The sequence below is a fragment of the Rhipicephalus microplus genome, chromosome X (assembly GCF_043290135.1).
Source record: "Rhipicephalus microplus isolate Deutch F79 chromosome X, USDA_Rmic, whole genome shotgun sequence".
Lineage (NCBI taxonomy): Eukaryota > Metazoa > Arthropoda > Arachnida > Ixodida > Ixodidae > Rhipicephalus > Rhipicephalus microplus.
The window spans coordinates 368625491-368643771 of NC_134710.1; the positions used below are offsets into that span (position 1 = coordinate 368625491).

General features: G+C 48.9%; 1 protein-coding gene across 1 annotated transcript in view; it reads left to right on the plus strand.

Annotated features, from left to right (window-relative positions):
• LOC119161951 (uncharacterized) overlaps positions 1-15091 on the plus strand; it is a 46927-nt gene extending 31836 nt beyond the window's left edge. The window contains exons 2-3 of the mRNA XM_075881608.1: positions 10466-10709; positions 12876-15091. Coding sequence (XP_075737723.1) covers positions 10466-10709; positions 12876-13398 — 767 coding nt within the window. The 3' untranslated portion in view covers positions 13399-15091. The remainder of the gene's footprint in view (positions 1-10465; positions 10710-12875) is intronic.
• The last annotated feature ends 3190 nt before the right edge of the window (positions 15092-18281 follow it).

An 18281-nucleotide genomic window follows, 5' to 3' on the forward strand; every position in this document is an offset into this window, starting at 1 on the left:
GCGCTGCACGTGCATGCAAAGCTTCCTGCATAGCGTGCGACGGAATGAATCCTCGGTTCCACGTGCCTCTTGAAGGGAGAATGGGGGAGGGGGGGGCGAAATTAAAGCGTCACTGCAGCCTTTTAGGGCCGAAACAGAGCGATATGCGCCAACGAGAACAATCGGACGTCGTTGAGGGCATGAAAGAACAGGAACAGCGTTTTTTTTTTTTTGTCATTTCTAGCGCGCACGCGCACCACGAGAAAAAGAGTGGAAGTGCGCTGGCGGCATGCACGCTGATCGCGTGCGCGGGAGAATGACGCCTGCGTCAACCGGAAGTGAGAGGAATGGGCAGGAAGTGACGAACGCCCGGGTGAACTTGCGGCTGCTACTTCACGTCTCGTGCTCCTCCCTCCCGTTTCTTTCACGTTTCTTGTGTGGCGGGGCTATTACGGGGACTAAATGCTTGCACGCTGAGAGTGCACAGATTACATTTGATTCTTCCTGTTATGCTGCGCCTCTCAAGCGTGTAGATGTTACATCATAGAACTCATCCAACAACCAAACTGCTTTGCTCGCCTCCCCCCCTCCCCTCCCACCCTTGCCTCCCCGTTGTGTACAGTGCAACATATAAGAAGTCATACCATAGGCCAGAAATGTAGCGAAGCACAACTGCTGTGTTGGCGTTCTTTTTATTTCGTCTATCCTTGGGTGGTGTTTCGGTACTCAAAAAACAACAGCATATCTATGGAGCGAATGATGATGAGTGGAACCAAGTGTCTGTCTGTCTGTCTGTCTGTCTGTCTGTCTGTCTGTCTGTCTGTCTGTCTGTCTGTCTGTCTGTCTGTCTGTCTGTCTGTCTGTCTGTCTGTCTGTTTGCTACTGCCGATTACGCCTGACGCAGGAAAAGGTTAGACTAATGATGTATTCGCTTGACCGCTCTGGCTCAGAGTGGCCAGATGCAGAGGCAGCTCGCAATCGGAGCGCGAGAGGCAGCGTACCAACCGAATGACATCAGCGATCTCAGAGCGCTTAAAGCAGCGCGCCCGTAGCGCCACCGTGCAACCAGTGCGGGAAGCTGCCGGGTAAACATTGCGACGCCACGTCAACAAACGGCGCCGATCAGTTCAGTGGACATCACTGACATGTCTAACCTTTGTTATACTCTTTCTCTCCCTCTATCTGTCATGTCTGGGCATAGCGAAAGCTTCTGAGCTGCGCACATAGATCTGGTGATCGTCCTTGTCCGAACTGCCTTCTTCAAGGCAGGCTGTCTGCGAGCTCCTGTAACGACAGCATTAACGTTTCCTTCGCCTTTGCTACCCACCTCGTTATTGACATGGTGCATTTACGACTTCGTAGCTGTGAATTAGCCCCACGCGCGCGCGAAAACGTCATTAACAACGCACGTGCGCGAACTATTACGTGCCCTACGATGCCCCGATCCGAAATGCACGCTGGCACTACTCACCTCACCTCGTGGACCTGCCGGCAGCCACGTGATTGGCCGGCTTGTGTCACGTGATCCGTCCTCTCGGTCAGGTCGCGCCACGCTCCCACTTCGAAGTCAGAGCGGTCGGCAGCGCTCCGAGTCATAGGCAGACGCTCTGTAAGAGCCAATCGAAGGTAGTCCGAGCACTCAAATCCTACCAACCGAAGGCGTAGCTACTTTTCAGAGCGCTCTAGAACACTCGAAAAGGCTAAACAGAATACGCCATAATAGGAGCTTCGCCCCTAAAACGTACTGGACATAGGCGACTATCTTTCATCAAGTTAGTGTCTTCGCATGCCAAGCGCCGTTGGTACCGAAGATACGTCATAAAGCCCGCAGCGCGCGGCCGACGCTGGCCTCAAAACAAGTAAACTTTACTGCCTCCAATGCTTCGACAGAAGCATCGGTACATTCGTTATTTGTGTTTGTGAGATGAATCAAAGTGCATGACGTGTATACACTCGGTATTTCATTGAGATTGCGACTCGCTTTACAGATGCGACTTTATAGTATACCGATGGCTGCGTCGCATGCGTGCCCTGGGTTGTTACGGAGATCGCTTAGTCGATGAGCATGTTTTTCTTAACATTAAAGGGTTGCTGTTCTCTCGAGACAGGGGAGAATGTTCCGCAACCATAAAGGACGACGTCGCATTCCTGGTACATGTTTCTCAACCGTGTCTCGTAAAGTAAAATGAGCAAATGAGCGGATCTTTAGTGGCATCGCCACCGCAGCAATGCCGCGACTCTCTCGGCCGTCAGTGAAGTAGCATTCCGAATTGAGTACGATTCAGCACTCGTGCGGCTGTACACGGATCGACCGGGTTCTTATATAACCGCGCCTGCGCGTTATCTCGCCAAACATGCGGGTCGGCCCGGCTCATTTCGAGACCTGCAGTCGGTAAGGAAGAATGAAAGAAAGAGCCCCATAAAACGTCGCCATACGCGACTTTTTTCTGCTGGCGGTAAAACTGAAATAGCCTTGTGTAATTCTTAACGCGTCTATATAAATGCGAGCATGCAAGCTGCCTTCCCGGACCGGATTATATCGTTTTCAGAAACATCCGCCGGAGACCTCCCGCAGCCAGGCATCGTTCGCGATGCTTTTACACTCCTTTTACGAGTGCTTCTCGCTGATAAATGAGCCGGGATAGAAGCTATGCAGAGCGACGATTACCTAACGTTGTCCTGTAGGATATGAGCACGTGTAATCATTAGGTTGGTTAGCGCGGTAACTTTATCGACGAGGTCGTCCCCGGGTGCATATTCGTATTAGCCGCATGTACGCTCGTTAACTTGCTCAAAACGGCGTCCCGTTTCCACGCCCGAAGGATACATGTATAGGTATCAAACTGAGTCTCCCCATTTGATTGTCGTAAGGAGTCGAGTTCTGTGACTTTTTGTTCTGCTCGTGCTAGTTTCTTCACCGCTATAACTGTCACGTTCCGAAAAAAAAAAACATTACAAAACAGTCGTGTTTAGGAAGCAAACTCCGGCCGTGCCGCTTTCTTACCACAGTAGCACGATTAAGCAGCATCTGTATATTATACTCATTGTTTGGCCCTCAGTTACTCATATAAAGTTACACATGCATGCCCCCACTGGACACTATCCACCGATACCGGGCTCCACGCCGATTCATGCAAAGACTACTCGTTACTACTCAACTCGATGTCCGAGTCGGTCGCCAATTATATCGCCTAGTCAGACATATTTGGGATGGTTCAAGGGTGGATTTGAGAAACGAAGAGAAGCAATATGTGGAGAGCTAAAACAAACTGATGCTCTTAGCGATTACACATCTTCGTAACATGTAAGCAAGATGCGTTCCTTGAATCCGCTCAACTCTCCTCACCCGATTCGACAGCGTGCGCGGCCAAACAAGCGCCGCGTTGTTGACGTTCCATCTGTGACCATTATGACAACGACACGGCCGACGCGGCCCATCGTGAAAATCACTCTTTGGTAATATCACGGAAGGGTCCGCGTGCTCTGGTATCACGTCGTCGCACTTCCACGCCCTGATAAAGACCTCTTATATAAACCACTCAGCCTCCCGATGTCCGCGGCTCGCGCAATTTTCGGGCAACTTCTGTATACAGCTTGTACGCGGCCGTTAAGAGCTGTGAAGACGGCCGGACGCTCTTCTTTACGACGAGGGAGTCGCTCCTCTTCCACGCCCCGTGGTTCTCGCACTCGGCAAACTGGCTTCCCCACCTCCGCGCACAGACAGAGTGCGCAAAGATACAAGCGATCGTCCCGCATGGCGCTCGCAGCAAGCTGCGTTCGTGACAGGCATATAAGGACCCGCGCGGGCCTGCCGTTCGCGAGCCTCCCATATACCGTCGCAGTTCTTTTTCCTTTTATCGTAAACGCGTTGCTTTTGTTTCTCCGTTCCTTTCTGCGGCCGTCTTTTCGTGCATCCCAATAAACACGGAACGATTTGCCTGTTAAACGAGCCAGGGAGGAAGCTGTTCTCTAGTTGATCGCCGCTCCCAGGTCAAAGGTTGCCAGAGTCGTTTAGCTGTCGTATATATACGTACAGCTGGGCGATATTGCGTGGGCTATAGATGCACCTCCGGACACCCAGCGCGCCCTGTTTGCACAGCCAGACCCCCCTCCCCCCTCCCTCTTTCGTCCCGTCGTGTGCTCTCCCTATTCGTCGAGCGCGCGCGTCTTTGGCCTCTATGCTCTTCATGTGCGTACGGCGAAAATGGCTTCGCATATTCTGTTACACGTCTGTCAAGTCACCAGGAAGGTGGTGTGTTTTTTCCTGCTATGCTAAGCATGAATCGGCGATGAAACTGGACTCAACTACATCGAGCCTATAAGGATATAAATTCTGGGCCTTCGCAATCAGCGCCTGTGGCAGCCGTGAGCCGAAAAGAATCGGAACTAATGGGTGCCTATAGGCTCACGCTTTTATGTTCTTAATGTGTAGATATATTTTTTATGGTCACCTCTCGAAACGCATAAGCAAGCAGACGTCGGTAAGGTGTTGAGAACGCCGAACGGTGCAGAGGTGTGCAGTACATGCTCGGAGCTTTGTGATGGGACGAACGCCGATTCCCTATATGTCCAACACCACCGCTCGCTAAACTTCGGTCCATTGTCCAGACAGATTCACCTATCCATATGAAACTTCATGCTTTACGTCAGTCTTCTGAACAAGAACGTAACATGCCAGAAGAGCCGAAATCGCTCATGGTTCTTTCACTGTTGGATAACAATAATTCAGTGGGGAGTGACGTCTCTCTGTACCACCACCCGAATAACACGTGTAGTGTACACTTTGACCGCCTTACACATTGAGGTAAGAGTCCCCCCGCATACTAAATCGACGTTTGAACAGAAGTTCTTCCTTGCGATTTCCTAAGTATAGAACTTCCGCACTTAATTTCTGCACAGCGCTTTTCATCGCAAGTACTTTAAGCGCATTTATACCCTTTGCTGGAGGTACGACTTGTGGACCATAGTCCCATGTCAAGTCCGAAATTACCCAGACTTTCTAGCTCTCTCGATGGCGTTCTTCTTTCATCGATACAAACGGCGAGCACTCGAGAAACACGTGCAATACGTTTTCAATTTCATAACCACAAGAGCAGCGCTCGGGTGGAGTAGAGAGGTGTGTCAAGTTTGCGGAAATATATTTGCCTACACATGCCACTTACGAGTCGAAGCCCGCGAATTAATGCGCGTATGCTTCGCGGGAGATTTGCTGCCTCATTAGACTATATATACACGCGAAGAGAACCACTCGCAGGGCACCTTTTGTGCGACCGCCGCAGCACACACCCGACAGGCACGCAACGCAGTTCTTGCTCCTTCCAAGGTACGCTCGCGGAGGCCAGCGCACTCTGCCGAGTCTTGCGGTGGCTCGTCTCGACTACCTGGCGCCACGTCCGGAGACGTATATATGAACCTCGTAAAGGCGGCCGGCCCTGCTAGAGGTGCTCGTAAAAAAAGAAGCGCCCGCGACGCCGGGCCCGCGGCGAGGCTCCCAAAACGTTTGGCGTCTGTCAGGGAAAAAGCCGCGGCGATGATGCCTCCCCTGCAATTACCCCGCGGATCCCATGCTACGTGTGACGCCTGGGAACAGTGGGTACATACACGCACACTCGCGGCCACTGCAGGACGAAGGAGTCGCGCCGGTTAGGGCCTCAGCTCCGATCTCCTCGTGCGGGAGGGCACTCATTTTCGGTCGCCGTTTGTGTGTGTACACGTGGTACGCATAGGAGGGGGGGGGGGGTGCACAGTGGGGAAATGTTGCCACAGACGTTTTTGTTTTGCCCTGGTTAAACAACACGACGGAATCGCTAACAGAAATTGACGTCTCGGAGGAAGACAGTGATTAGAATCCTTAACATCGATGGGTCTTCAGGGGTGGTTGAGTTGAAGGGGCCTAGCAAAAAGGTTTTAGTGCACGCGTATGACCCGTACATACATAGTGTGAAAATGGGAACGAGAATAACGATTGCTATGGAGGGATATGAAACCAGGAACAGAAAGAAACGTCGTGAACTTAACGTTTGGCTCCTAGATTTGTTTTGCTTGTTGCTTCGCTGTATACAAGGTACGCCGGCGCTAGCATGTTAAGACTTGAGGGAATGTTTTTTATATTAATAATTGCTACACCACAGCTAGTTTAAAGGCTTCGTTGCGTGTAGCATATGGGCACATTAGAAGGCTTGGACGTTACAAGTGGCGCTGACATTTCTCATCGCAGCGTCACGTGACTTTGAAGGACGGCACTCACATTCGCGGATGCCAAAGACCCGCGCTTCATGGCCATGACACATCTTCTATGGTGTTACGAGGTCCAACTTAAGCGCTCGAGGAGTTTAAAATTTGGGTTGTAAACATGGTTATGTGATGCGGAGCATGCGCCCTTGGACGTTTGATGATATACTTCGCTCATGTTTGGGGTGGGCGAATGCGCACTGAATGTTTATGCCTCTTTTCCCTCTCAATTCATCGTGTTATTACTGTGTTATGGCGCTCTTGTCTGTCAGCTATTAGCCCTATTGCGGACTAAATATTTCTAAAAAGGATTCAGAAGCTTTAACCTTTTGCAGTTCGTTGTCGGCCGCTGCCTAATAATGCAACCTTGCCGTAGTCGTCCATAGTCAGGTACTCCACGAAAAGTTCCTTTGTGCTCATTCACGCGTTCGTTTTCTCACCACACAATGCGTCACCCCAAAAAAAAAAAGACTAAGTAAACTTCTTGCACTTGAGTCTTTTACCTTCATACACGAATGGACGGAAGGTATGAAAGGGTTTTGAACCGCAAAGGGTTAATGAAGTGCTCAAAAAGCCAGCAGTCAAAGCCTTATTTCGCGAACGTCTATAAATAAATTCATTCGCAGAGAACTCAAACCTCTCGGTTGCTTGGCACGTGTAAGACTCTCTTTGAAGATACACGTGAACACTCTTTGGGCATTATACTCCCGTACGAGAGTCGTGGGGCCCAAAAGAGAGTGAACGTGTTTCTTTAAAAGGAGTCATACGTGGCAAGTCAGGAGCCACTGAAAAGAGTAACGTATACTCCTTTCTTTTGTTTCTCTTGAAGTGTAGACCAAAAGCTTGAGTGGTGGGTACGTGCTGTCGGTCGGTCATCTGTCCGATGCACATGCTATAATACCGATGTGTAACCCTCGGGCTCAAGTGTCCGCCCCTCTCCATGGCAGCGCGGTTTGTGTGTAGTTGCGAGAGCCCTCGCATTCATGGCCGTGCGAAAGGTAGGAGCTGACATGCACGCTCGCGCCGGCACGAATGGAAAGAGGAGCAGGGGCAGGCGTGCGAGGGTCAGACCGCCGAGTGTTTATGGCAGCGGGTCAAGTGGGGACGTACCATCATGCCGTGCCTGGGCCAAGGTCGCGCGGTCACCGAATACATAAGCACGTCAGCAAGTAATAAGACGGTAGTCGGTACGCATACGTGACACGCGATATCGTTGTTGTGTATAACATGACGCCAAAATTAACCGCGTCGATGGAAAATGCCGTAGGCGAAAGAACTTCCCGCGAGACTGTTCATGTGTGTGAACTTTGCGTGGAAAAGAACTTGAAAACATAATCGAGTCTTGGGGTTTTAACTGTCCAAAGTGAGCCATGCTGGTGCGGGAAAAACCCGATTTTATTTTGGTAATAAAACTACTCTGATTTTACGTCTCAAAATCACGATATGATTATTAGGAGCGCCTCAGGGGAAAAGTCCGGAAATTTAAGCCACCTGTGGTTCTTGTGCCCCTTATTTCATATTCATGGGGCTTCAGCATTTTCGCCTCCTTCGAAAATCAGTTGCCGTGGACACGGTTCGATCTCGCAACTTGGGGATGAGCAGTTGAGTGCCGCTATAGATCACCACAGCCGGTCATTTTATCTTAAGGAACTAGAAGCTCAATGTGGGACCCATTCACTGTAAACCCAGAAAATAATAATTGGCATACACGTTCGCAGTATAACGTACGAAACGAATACATTCTTAAAGTTTTTTTTTCTTTTCAATTGGAGCTCGCGGACGCTAAAATTTCGTGTCTCCAATTTCATCACGTATCGAAATGATGGTGCCTTGCGTTGCTACATGCGATTGAAAAAAAAGCATTAGCCTAGAGCCTTTCTCAAAAGATCGTCCGTCCACTCAGGAATCCACGAAATCGAAATCGCTTGAAAGCTACAGAGAAAAAAAAGTAAACTTAGGTCGTAGTACTCTGTAGCTTTCAAGAACCAGTAGTTTCATGACACTCCACTCTTCGTGGCAAATGTCTTTTTTTTATTATCGCGATATCAGATATACGAACATTTCACGCGTATTTCTGCCATCGCCGTGAGCGTGTGGATTAAGTCCAAATAAATAACATTGGCTCACGCGTTGCATGTTCTGTGCACGAGTGAAAGCGTGCGTGGGTAGCTGACCCATCGAAGCGCAAGTGGAGAGGAAACGCGCCGGTCGTCTCTTGTCTCGCGAAAGGCTCACTGAGGAGCAGGAGGGCTGTTGCGGGGCTCCGAAAGCAAGTGCGTACTTCGACTCGCCGAGCATGGTCGCCCGAGGATCGTGCGCGCCGCATCTTTGTCTTTACGTGGATTAGCAAGCGGCTCAGAGAGAGAGAGAGAGAACACAAGGAGAAAAACAGGGAGGTTAACCAGGGTTGAGCCCCGGTAGGCTACCCTGTACTGGGGAAGGGGAGAGTAGAAAGGAAAGTTACAGAGCAGGAGAAAAAAGGTCACTGATTGGGCCGACGAGTAAGAGTTTCACATCACAAACGATGAAACAGGCCGGTTTCGCAAGGTCGCATATAACACTGCAATTTGTTGATATCACACTCTTTGGTTCACCCTTGCTGTGAAACTGACCTTTTCCGGCCCTATCATATTTTTTTCTTTATAAAGGTTGCCTACATCTTTCACTGCTTCTGTGTGAACTGCCTGTATACGAGGGATATTTCACACTTATTCACGGTTTTTCAAGTGGTATATTTATTATGTGTTATGCGACGGCCACGTTTCTCCTTCCTTGCACTCCATTACCGAGGCGCCTCAACAATCGCTTTCCGACTGATGCGCGCACTCACCCTATCATAATCCCTCTGGGCTGTTCGTATAACATCCTTTCACCGCAAAGCCATTAGCTGCGATCACATTCTGACTAAATTGGTGTCGCATCTCTGTGGCCGCGAATTCCATGGCTATACTGAAGCGATACACGCACCACCTTGCATAGACTTGTGCACTGAGTAATAAACCCGCACAAAGGGTTGTTCGTCATGCGTGGCAACGTTGTCGCAGGGGTATCTGGTGGTGTATACAAAAAAAGTCCCGCCTTTAGGGAAGGTCTCGTTTCATGTCATCCAACTCTCGCACTTCCGTACGACGCAACAGGTGCGCGCTTTCATGGCGCTTGGCAGGGAGCACCATTACAGATGGCCCTTTATATCCACGCGCGCGCCGATTTGCCTCGTGCACAGCGGAAGCCGCCACAATTCGAAACACGCCAAGCGCAGCTAAAACGCTTGCTTCTTTTGATTGTTCGTCTCCCGCTGAGAGTGTATACCGGAGCGATGCGTTCAACACCGAGGGCGTTTTCGTCCATCGTCGCGTGAATAGTGTCCATGCCCCGAAACACCTGAACGACCGGCCAGATATGACCGCAGAGTGAATAGGGAGAACGCAGACAGAAATGACTCGGAAATGCACGACGGAAGCGAGGAACAGTTATTGATGCTCGCACACTCCGATGCTCCGCGTTTGGCGGCATGCGTTGCATGCGCGGCAGCTCCAACTTGTATATGTTATCTTGTAGCACCACCGTAGTATACGATATAGCCTATACGTCACCATCTGTATTTCACTACCTTGTTGGCTTGTGTATAGACATGTGGCTGCAGCGGCAACAGTCACCAGAATGTCTTCAATGTAGAAGTGTAATCTGTCATTGAGAAGGAGAACGTCTTCAGATTGGTTTAATTTTATAGGATTAGCTCGTCACAAGGCGAATAGAAAAGGGACACAAGTGAGGAGGGAGAAAGTTTGAACTCGTCAGTTTTCATCGCGTTTGCCTCCTCCTACGTTTGCCATTTTTGGCACATCGCTTGGCGCAATTGTAGCTAATCGTAGAACGGCGGAATGTGGAGGGGAAACAGAAGAAGGGGAACCAGAAAACACAGAAATCGGTGTATCTGCGATGCATATCGTACGAAATGTTTTATCAATCTGGCTGAAATGAATATTGGTTTCTGTTGTTTCACTAAAATATAAGAAACTTCAAACGAATCACTCATCTAGCCGTGTTGCCCCCTTTTTTGAGCCCTTCGTTTATCTATAATCTGCAAAATAGAACAAGGCATGGCTAACTGAGGGAAACCGTTATTGAATAAGCATCTGGACGCGACACTACGGTATAGTGATACGGTGTTTTCTTGCTATAGTTTTTGTTTGAGTCCGGCTGTTCGTTTTAGGAACTAATGAGTTTGCTTTCTGGCTCTTTTTTCTGACCCCAGGGAGCGAATCCCCGGAGCGGACGCTGGAGTCTCCCCCTGGTGGCGGCGGAAGCGGTGGCGGAATGTGCTCGCTCAAGATGAAGAAGCAGCGCAAGGCGCGCACCGCCTTCACGGACCACCAGCTGCAGACCCTAGAGAAGAGCTTCGAGCGCCAGAAGTACCTGAGCGTGCAGGACCGAATGGAGCTGGCCGCCAAGCTCAACCTCACCGACACGCAGGTCAAGACGTGGTATCAGAACAGAAGGTACGCACCCATTTCGTGTGCGCGCCAAGTTGCAGATGGACTGTATGTGGCACCTTATATGTGTTCGGTGAATGAATGACTGGCGGAGTTGAACAATTCAGATAGAAGTAGGATGATAAAAGGGCAAGCTTAAGTGGAGGTTGAGACTCTGAAGCAGCAAGTGGGGAGTTCAAGGACGTATACCGTCTTGTTTTGGCAGCAAACGGGAGTCGAAAATACGTGTTTGTGCGTTTCACCGTTGTTATTTTCCCCGGTCATGTTACCGGGGTAAGGAGGGACGTCACGCGCACCACGACGCCGCGCGATACGATATTTTCCGCGTTCACTCGCGTTTCGCCGGCGAATGTGTGACACGTTTGTCACCGCCAGGGGACCACGAGCGGCCTCTTCTTCCAAAGCACTGACTGGCTCAGAAAAAAAAAAAGAAAAAAAAAGGGGGGGGGAGGCGTCTCATTTCCAGCTTTCCGTGCCGCCTTTAATTGTGTCTCTGGCAAGCGCTATTGCGCGCGCTCCCTCGACTGCGCTTAGCGGCAGGAAGTATGGTGCCTGAGCATCGTGGGAGTCTGGCTGCCGCGAAGCCACGGCGGGGAGGAGGGCGCGCACCCTTCTGTCGCCGCAGCGAAGACGTCGCAGCTCAAAGCGCTCCTGTCAGAAATCGCTTAGCGAGAGATATATACGCGTCCCGCTCTCCCAGCCGCCCGCTAAACGGCTGCTGCACGTTGCATGCGCCTCTCGTGTCGACGCCAAAACAGCGAAAAGAAATATACGGTAGGGGCAAGCGCGCACGCGATGTGTGTATCTCCGCGTGCGACCGAGGGGAGGGGCGACGGCTCCCGAGATCTGTGTGTTCGCTCGTGCACGCGGGAAAAGAAGAGCGGAGGGAGTTTGCGAACGTTCGTACATACACCCGGTGCGAGAGCCCCCGGAAAGGCGCTCGCAAATGAATGACCGCGCATGACCGCAACCGTATTCAGCGGCAGCAGCGTTTTGGGCGTTTCTTTTGTTTTCCGTCTCCGTTGGCCGCTATCTCCGCGGCGCTCACGTAAAGCACTTCCGCTGCCGTGTGTACAAAACGAGCGTTTAGAACGTTTAAGCGGAGGCCGCCCTTTTCATACTTGTGCGCGTGCGTATTTTTTGTTCTCTAGTATGGTGTGGTACACATCACTTAGAGGAAAGAGGAAACGCGAAACCATTTGTGAGCCTGGTTAATTTCTCAGAAGTCGCTTCGCCGGTTTCTCCCGTCCTCCTTCGTTCACTCAGTTTCCCCTTTCCCCCCTACGGCTTTTTGTGAATGCGGTTTAATTAAGCTTGCTTCGTGATGCGGACCTCGCAGGCATCAGTTCTCAGACGTTGAGCATCCACAGCTCCGGCAGAGCTTGACGCATGCCCTGCACAGAGATGCGTGAGGATGCTTGTTCGAAAACACTCCACTGGCTTTGTACGAAACTGCATTCTCCGTTTTTCATTTCCTGCTGTAATGCTCGTGTTTCTTCGGGCTAGCTTTGTGCTTGTCGAAAGGGTGCTTGATTGGATAATAACAGAACTCCAGTTAGAGTCACTTTTGTCTTCAGGGAGCCTTGTGTGCCGATTCGGGCGTTGCTGCTTCGTACTTAAGTATGGGTGTTGTTTGCTTCATCTGTACTCTGATATCTTCCACGTTGGTTTTTGTCTTCTCTAAACGTCAATCCACTGTTATTTCGCAACGTCCGCGTAAATAAATAATTTTTAGAATACTATGAGACAACATTGTTGGTGTGATGTATTGGTCTAAATTTAACCCATGCGAAAAAATAGGAAAACGTTATGTAACGTTCATGAAAATGTTGTCCGAGCTGGTATATTAAAACGTTAGTGATCTTCGTATTTAGTAGCACTGCGCAAAAATTGTGCTTTCCCACCTAATAACTTTTTTGATACTAAATGATTCAAACATGCATTCCACTTCCCATGTTTTTACTTATGGTTACATCGGATACATGGTATGACTGGCCTTGATAAGCCGTGACAGGGCACCTTGGCTGTATACACTTCCCTGTGCAAATGCTCAATGATAGCATATCGGCTGGCATGGTCCGTGTGCTGGGATCCCAGGCCTACACACAATCTATCCTGTGAAGAAAGAGTGTGATCCGTTCATTGAGCATTGCTTCTTTCTTCCTCGCGCAGGACGAAATGGAAGCGCCAGACGGCCGTGGGCCTCGAGCTGTTGGCTGAGGCCGGAAACTACGCAGCCGTGCAGCGAATGCTTCAGACGGCTCCGTACTGGCTGTCCAGCTACACAGGCCTATCACCGCAGTCCTCGCTGAGCACCATGGCCGCGCTGGACCTCTACTACCGGCAGGCCGCTCTACAGAAGCCCATGGCGTACCGGCTTTACCCGGGCGCTCCACCTCCGGGAGTTGCTCCTCCCGGAGTTCCGGCCGGAGTCGCTCCGCCACCGGGCGGCCAGGGTGCGCCTCCACCGCCACCCCATCACGCTCTTCCACCGGGTGCCTCGAGCAACGGACTGCCCGCGTCTGTCGTGCCACCTCAAATGCCACCGCCGTGTACGTCTTCAACGGCCTCGCCGTGCTCGGTGGCCAGACCGTCGTCTCCCGCTGCCTCGTCTCATCCTCCTCTTCCCACGACGTCGTCCTCCTCGTTGTCCTCGGCGTCCTCTTTCCGGCCCACGAGCAGGGAGTCCTGCTAGAGGAGACCAGCGTCAGTCGCCTGCTCCGGCGCACGCCTCCTCCTCGTCCCCACTCCTCTTGTAGAGAAGATTCCTTCATACTTCGACTGTTATCTTGTTCTTTGATGCAGTCTGAGAGAGACTGAATTGGAGGGTTCGTGAGCTTTCGAAGCGGAAAGTCTAGTCGTTACACCCACGGAATGCGAACCTTTTTTTTTTCCTTTGCTTTAGAAAAGTGAGCACAATGATCGATTAAAGCTGTAAACCTTAGTTCGGTGCTTTCGAAGGCTTTTAGGAGAAAGAGCTTCACGCACGACGCTCTTTGTTCGCGCACAATTTCACCGTGTTTTCGCAAGGCCTCTTGAGTATAATGTCGCAGTAAGTTGACTCCCAGCAGGGTAGTCGAGTGACAGGCGAGGGATCCTTGCGCGATGATTTTTCTGTCACTCGATCCCTTACTGCTCGTCATTTTGTTGTCAATGGCCTGAAGCCCCTTTTCGGCCGTCAGCACATTAACACCAGTGGCTATAAAGTTATCCCCGCAAGCAACCACAGGCGCGCAGTAAAATGATAAATTCTGTACTGCATCTCAAACCCCTGGGTTGCGGGTCGTAGGGGTACTGTACAGCAAAGTAACAGCGTACGGGGCTAAAGGCATGGCACGTTACGCGCAGCACTAAGGTGGGGGCATTGAGACCAAAAGCTAAACTTAATGATACAAGTACCTTTCCTCTTTAAGGACTGAAGTTCGCTCATCAATAATTGCTTAGTTTGTTTTTCAGTCGAGTACGACCTCCCATCCATTCTTCATCCCTTTAGCTATGTAGTCTGTTTATAGGAAGCAGCTACAGAATGGTGTAGTGGTGTCAGTTCTTTGCACCCAGTTTGTAATTACGTTCATGCGAACGCACACTCGCACACGCGCTCAGGTGTGAATCGCCGGTGACGCATTTCATTCACAAGTGAACCTCGAAAAATTAGGCTTTAGGTTGCGATCCGATGTCACTGTCTGGCCATTACCGACGTGTAACTTCTAACGCATTTCACGCTTGAGGGCAATCTACCCACGTTGTGTAAATAAGCGAGCGAAAGAAAGAAAGAGAAGTTCTATGGTAATATCGGTAGTGGACATGAGGACGTGCTATAGAAGCTTGGCATTTGAAAGCGCTAGCCGGATTTGTTTACAATACCGGTTTCCTAAGAAGTATTTCACGAGAAGTTTGGTGCCGGGCAAGGAACGAATAGGGCTGTTTGGTTTGAGCATTCTCGTGAAAACAATGAGCGCTTGCAAGCACTGAAGCAGGCGCTCTTGTAAAGGGTGCTCTTAAAAGGACAGCGACGCCTTTGGGAGCGACGTGTATAGGTTGCCGTGTACCCTTTTCAAGTGGCATTCCAGATCATCGCGTCAATTTGACATCTGACAAGACCACCGTATTACGTACGCATTTGCAATCTTTTTTTTTCTTGTTCGTTTATTGCTTGTACTGAATTTTCTCCCCTCCGATGTGAGATTGCGTCAAGGTGTGATGTGCGCTCTTGGAACATTCACGCGCGTTTTGAGAAAGTGACTTGTGGACGATGCCGAAAAAGAATCGTGTGCCGTTATTCTTGTGTGACATTCTGAATGCAAAGTCGGGTGTAAGACACACCTGAACTTGCCCTGTTGTAATATAAGTTTGTAATCTCGCGTAGATATGGCAATAAAAAATGGCTAATAAAGAAAGCAAAAAAAAAGTTGAGTTGGGAGTCTTGATTTCGCGACGTGCGTTTCATGCGCGAAGCATATGACGTTGCATGCAGAATGAAGAAAAAGTTTACGCCTGTGTTAATGAAAATGTATTATGATCAATCAAGCAACCAACCAATCAATCAATTGTTATTAGAAACATCTTGAAAAAGAACACAGATATATATGCAGACGGTTGTGCTGAGGTTCCAAATCGCCGACCCGTCATGTGGTTTAAAACCTTGGTTGTCAAACAGGAATTTCCGATTCCGGGTCCTCGGCGTTTCGGCTGTAAAGTTATGGCATGTTTTATACGCAGTTAACACTGCCTAGGCAGTAACTGCAGCCGCTTCATGTTGATTCGTGCAACTTGGTGTTAGCAGCAAAGAGAATTTCCTTATAGCTGCAGTTAGCTTGTCTAATACAAAAGGTATACAATTACGCTTCGTTCTGCCCCCTTCCCTCGGTTCTTTTAACATTCCAATATACGTAATGACATACTTTGGCCACAAAATCCCGAACACAGAGCTTAAGAAACACACAACGACAAGTGCACACGTGTGTTTGTCGTTGTGTTTCTTCGCTCTGTGTTTGTGATTTTGCGGCTAAAGTTTGTCATTAAGGAAGTACCAACTAGGCCAACTATCAGTCTTGTGCCAATATTCTATTTCCGAGTCCTGATCTTTAAGCCTTAACTCTCGCGTCAACGTGCGTTGTAAGTTAAACTGGCCTATCGTGACTTTGTTTCTTCCTATACCCCCCGTATGTACTATATGGTACGTGGTATATAAAGCTGAAATTTCAGCCGTTCGACTGAAAATACACTCTTATGAAGTAACATAAAAACTATGTTTCGAATGGAATGGAATTCTCACTGATCTAACGAGTTAAACTCCGAGACCCTATCGCTGAGGTCGACCGCCGCTCTGCGCAGCTACGACCTCGGCGACCAACTCGGGGCCATGCAGGCTCAGGCAAGATCTTGACGCACCATAATGGGATACCTGAGCCCGCGTCACCAAAAAGCCTGCAGGACGCAATAAAGTTACAACCAACCAATGCAATGAATTTTCCACAGAAGAAATATCTTTAGTGTATGTGAATTACCATTCGACGTTAGAGCAACGCTATCGAACACCAGATACAACTTAGCCAACACAAGCCACTGGAAGTAATACGCGTCCAACGGCCTTCCCGCTTCTCCCTTACTACTCGTCACGACTCACGGCGCCCTGAGGGTGTTTTCTTTCAGATTAAATAATATTTTAACATTTCACGTATACGTTACAGTTCCTGCTTTATCGCACAATTTGTTTTCGAAATATAGTCTTTAAATTATGGTATTGGGTGAATCGGAAAGATGTACGCTCAAAATCCTGGTTCTCATGAATGTTTCGCATTAAAAAAAAAAAAAAAACTTATGTTTGGACTTGGAACTCGTTCAGCAATACGGTATCCAGTTTTGTGTGCACAAAATGCAAGCGAAAATATGTGAAGGACCCTTAATAAACTTTGAGAAATGTATAGAGAAAGACAATGGTGAGAAAGAAAATCAATATAAAAGGGGAAAATTGGTAGATCCCAAGTACAGTGGGAATCGATGATATGCGAAGCACGAATGAGTAAGGTTGCATTGTCACATTAAAATCAGCGCAACGTTACGAAGCGGACGTAAATTGGGCCGTACATCACTTCCATGTCATCATTATCATGTTTGCGCATGGCATTTGTGCTCGTCTTCCATTCGCGTCACGATATACCACATTTGGTATATGTGAAGCTAGCAAAACCGCCGCGAGCGCGCTAGGAGCGTAGCATGTAGTCATGTTATACGTGACACGCATGTAATGATTATCATGTTTGGACGTGTCATTTGTCTTCGTAGTCTATTCAAGTCACGTGATATCAAATTTAGTATATGTGAAGCTAGCGAAACAGCCGCGAGCGCATCATGAGCGTAGAGCATGTAGACATGTTACATGACACGCATGTCATGATTGTCATGTTCGCACCACTGATATACCTTCATCATCCATTAACGTCACGTAATACTAAATTTGGTGTATGTGAAGCTACCGAAATGACCGCGAGCGCATCATGAGCGTCGCATGTAGTCATGTTTTTACATGACACGGAAGTCATAATATCCACGTGAGGGCCTGTCACTTATGTTCCCCATGCAGTCATGTCATACCATACCAGATACCAGTTTCGCAATATGTCATGTGAACAAAACCATCGCAAGAGCAGCAAGGCCATGAATTTTAAATTATGACGTTCATGACATATATGTCATGACTTCCATATTATAACTGGTCACTTGTGCTCGTCATAAAGTCATGTTGTGACATACCGATTTTTGTATAGATCCCATCATCAAAATGGTCAGGAGAGCTAAAAGTCGTAGGCGATAGATAGATAGATAGATAGATAGATAGATAGATAGATAGATAGATAGATAGATAGATAGATAGATAGATAGATAGATAGATAGATAGATAGATAGATAGATAGATAGATAGATTCAAACTCACCGAAGTTCGCCAAGAAATGATTCGCACTTAAAATGAGGCGAGTATCGTCATGTGAACATAGCATGTGCACATGGCCTTCGGCAATTGTGAGTATGCAGCGTTGGAAAAACCCTAATCGAGAAAGAAATGGGATACTGTCAGCTTTGGTAGATATGCAGTACAGGCTCCCTGAAGGGATTGCATAAGTTCCTTTTAAAGAGCTAAGGAGATATATACAGAAATTATATATGTTCGGGCAGTGAAACGCACCTCCTGGAGGAATGGTAACGTAGCAGTTTAATTGCTTACAGCCTATACCCAACAATGAATTGACAAGAAATACGGACTGATCGCAACTCGTCGCCCAAGCCCGGAGAGTGGTCAAGGACCGAGGGTTGTTGGAATAAGCAACTCTCCCATTTCTACCAACAAGTTACCGTCTCAGTTAAAGTTTATTGCTCCTTTCATTCATTCTAGTAAAGTCCTATAGACTTAATGCATATTACTAAACAGTGGTAGGCGCCGTCGACATACTGAGGCACTTTTACCGACTTCACGGTGTACGGGATCGGCCCAGCTCAAAGCTCGCCACCACCCAGTATGATCACGTGAAAACTTGCACAGCGGCTGCTGTGCCAGTTGTCACGTGATCATAAAGGGCGGTG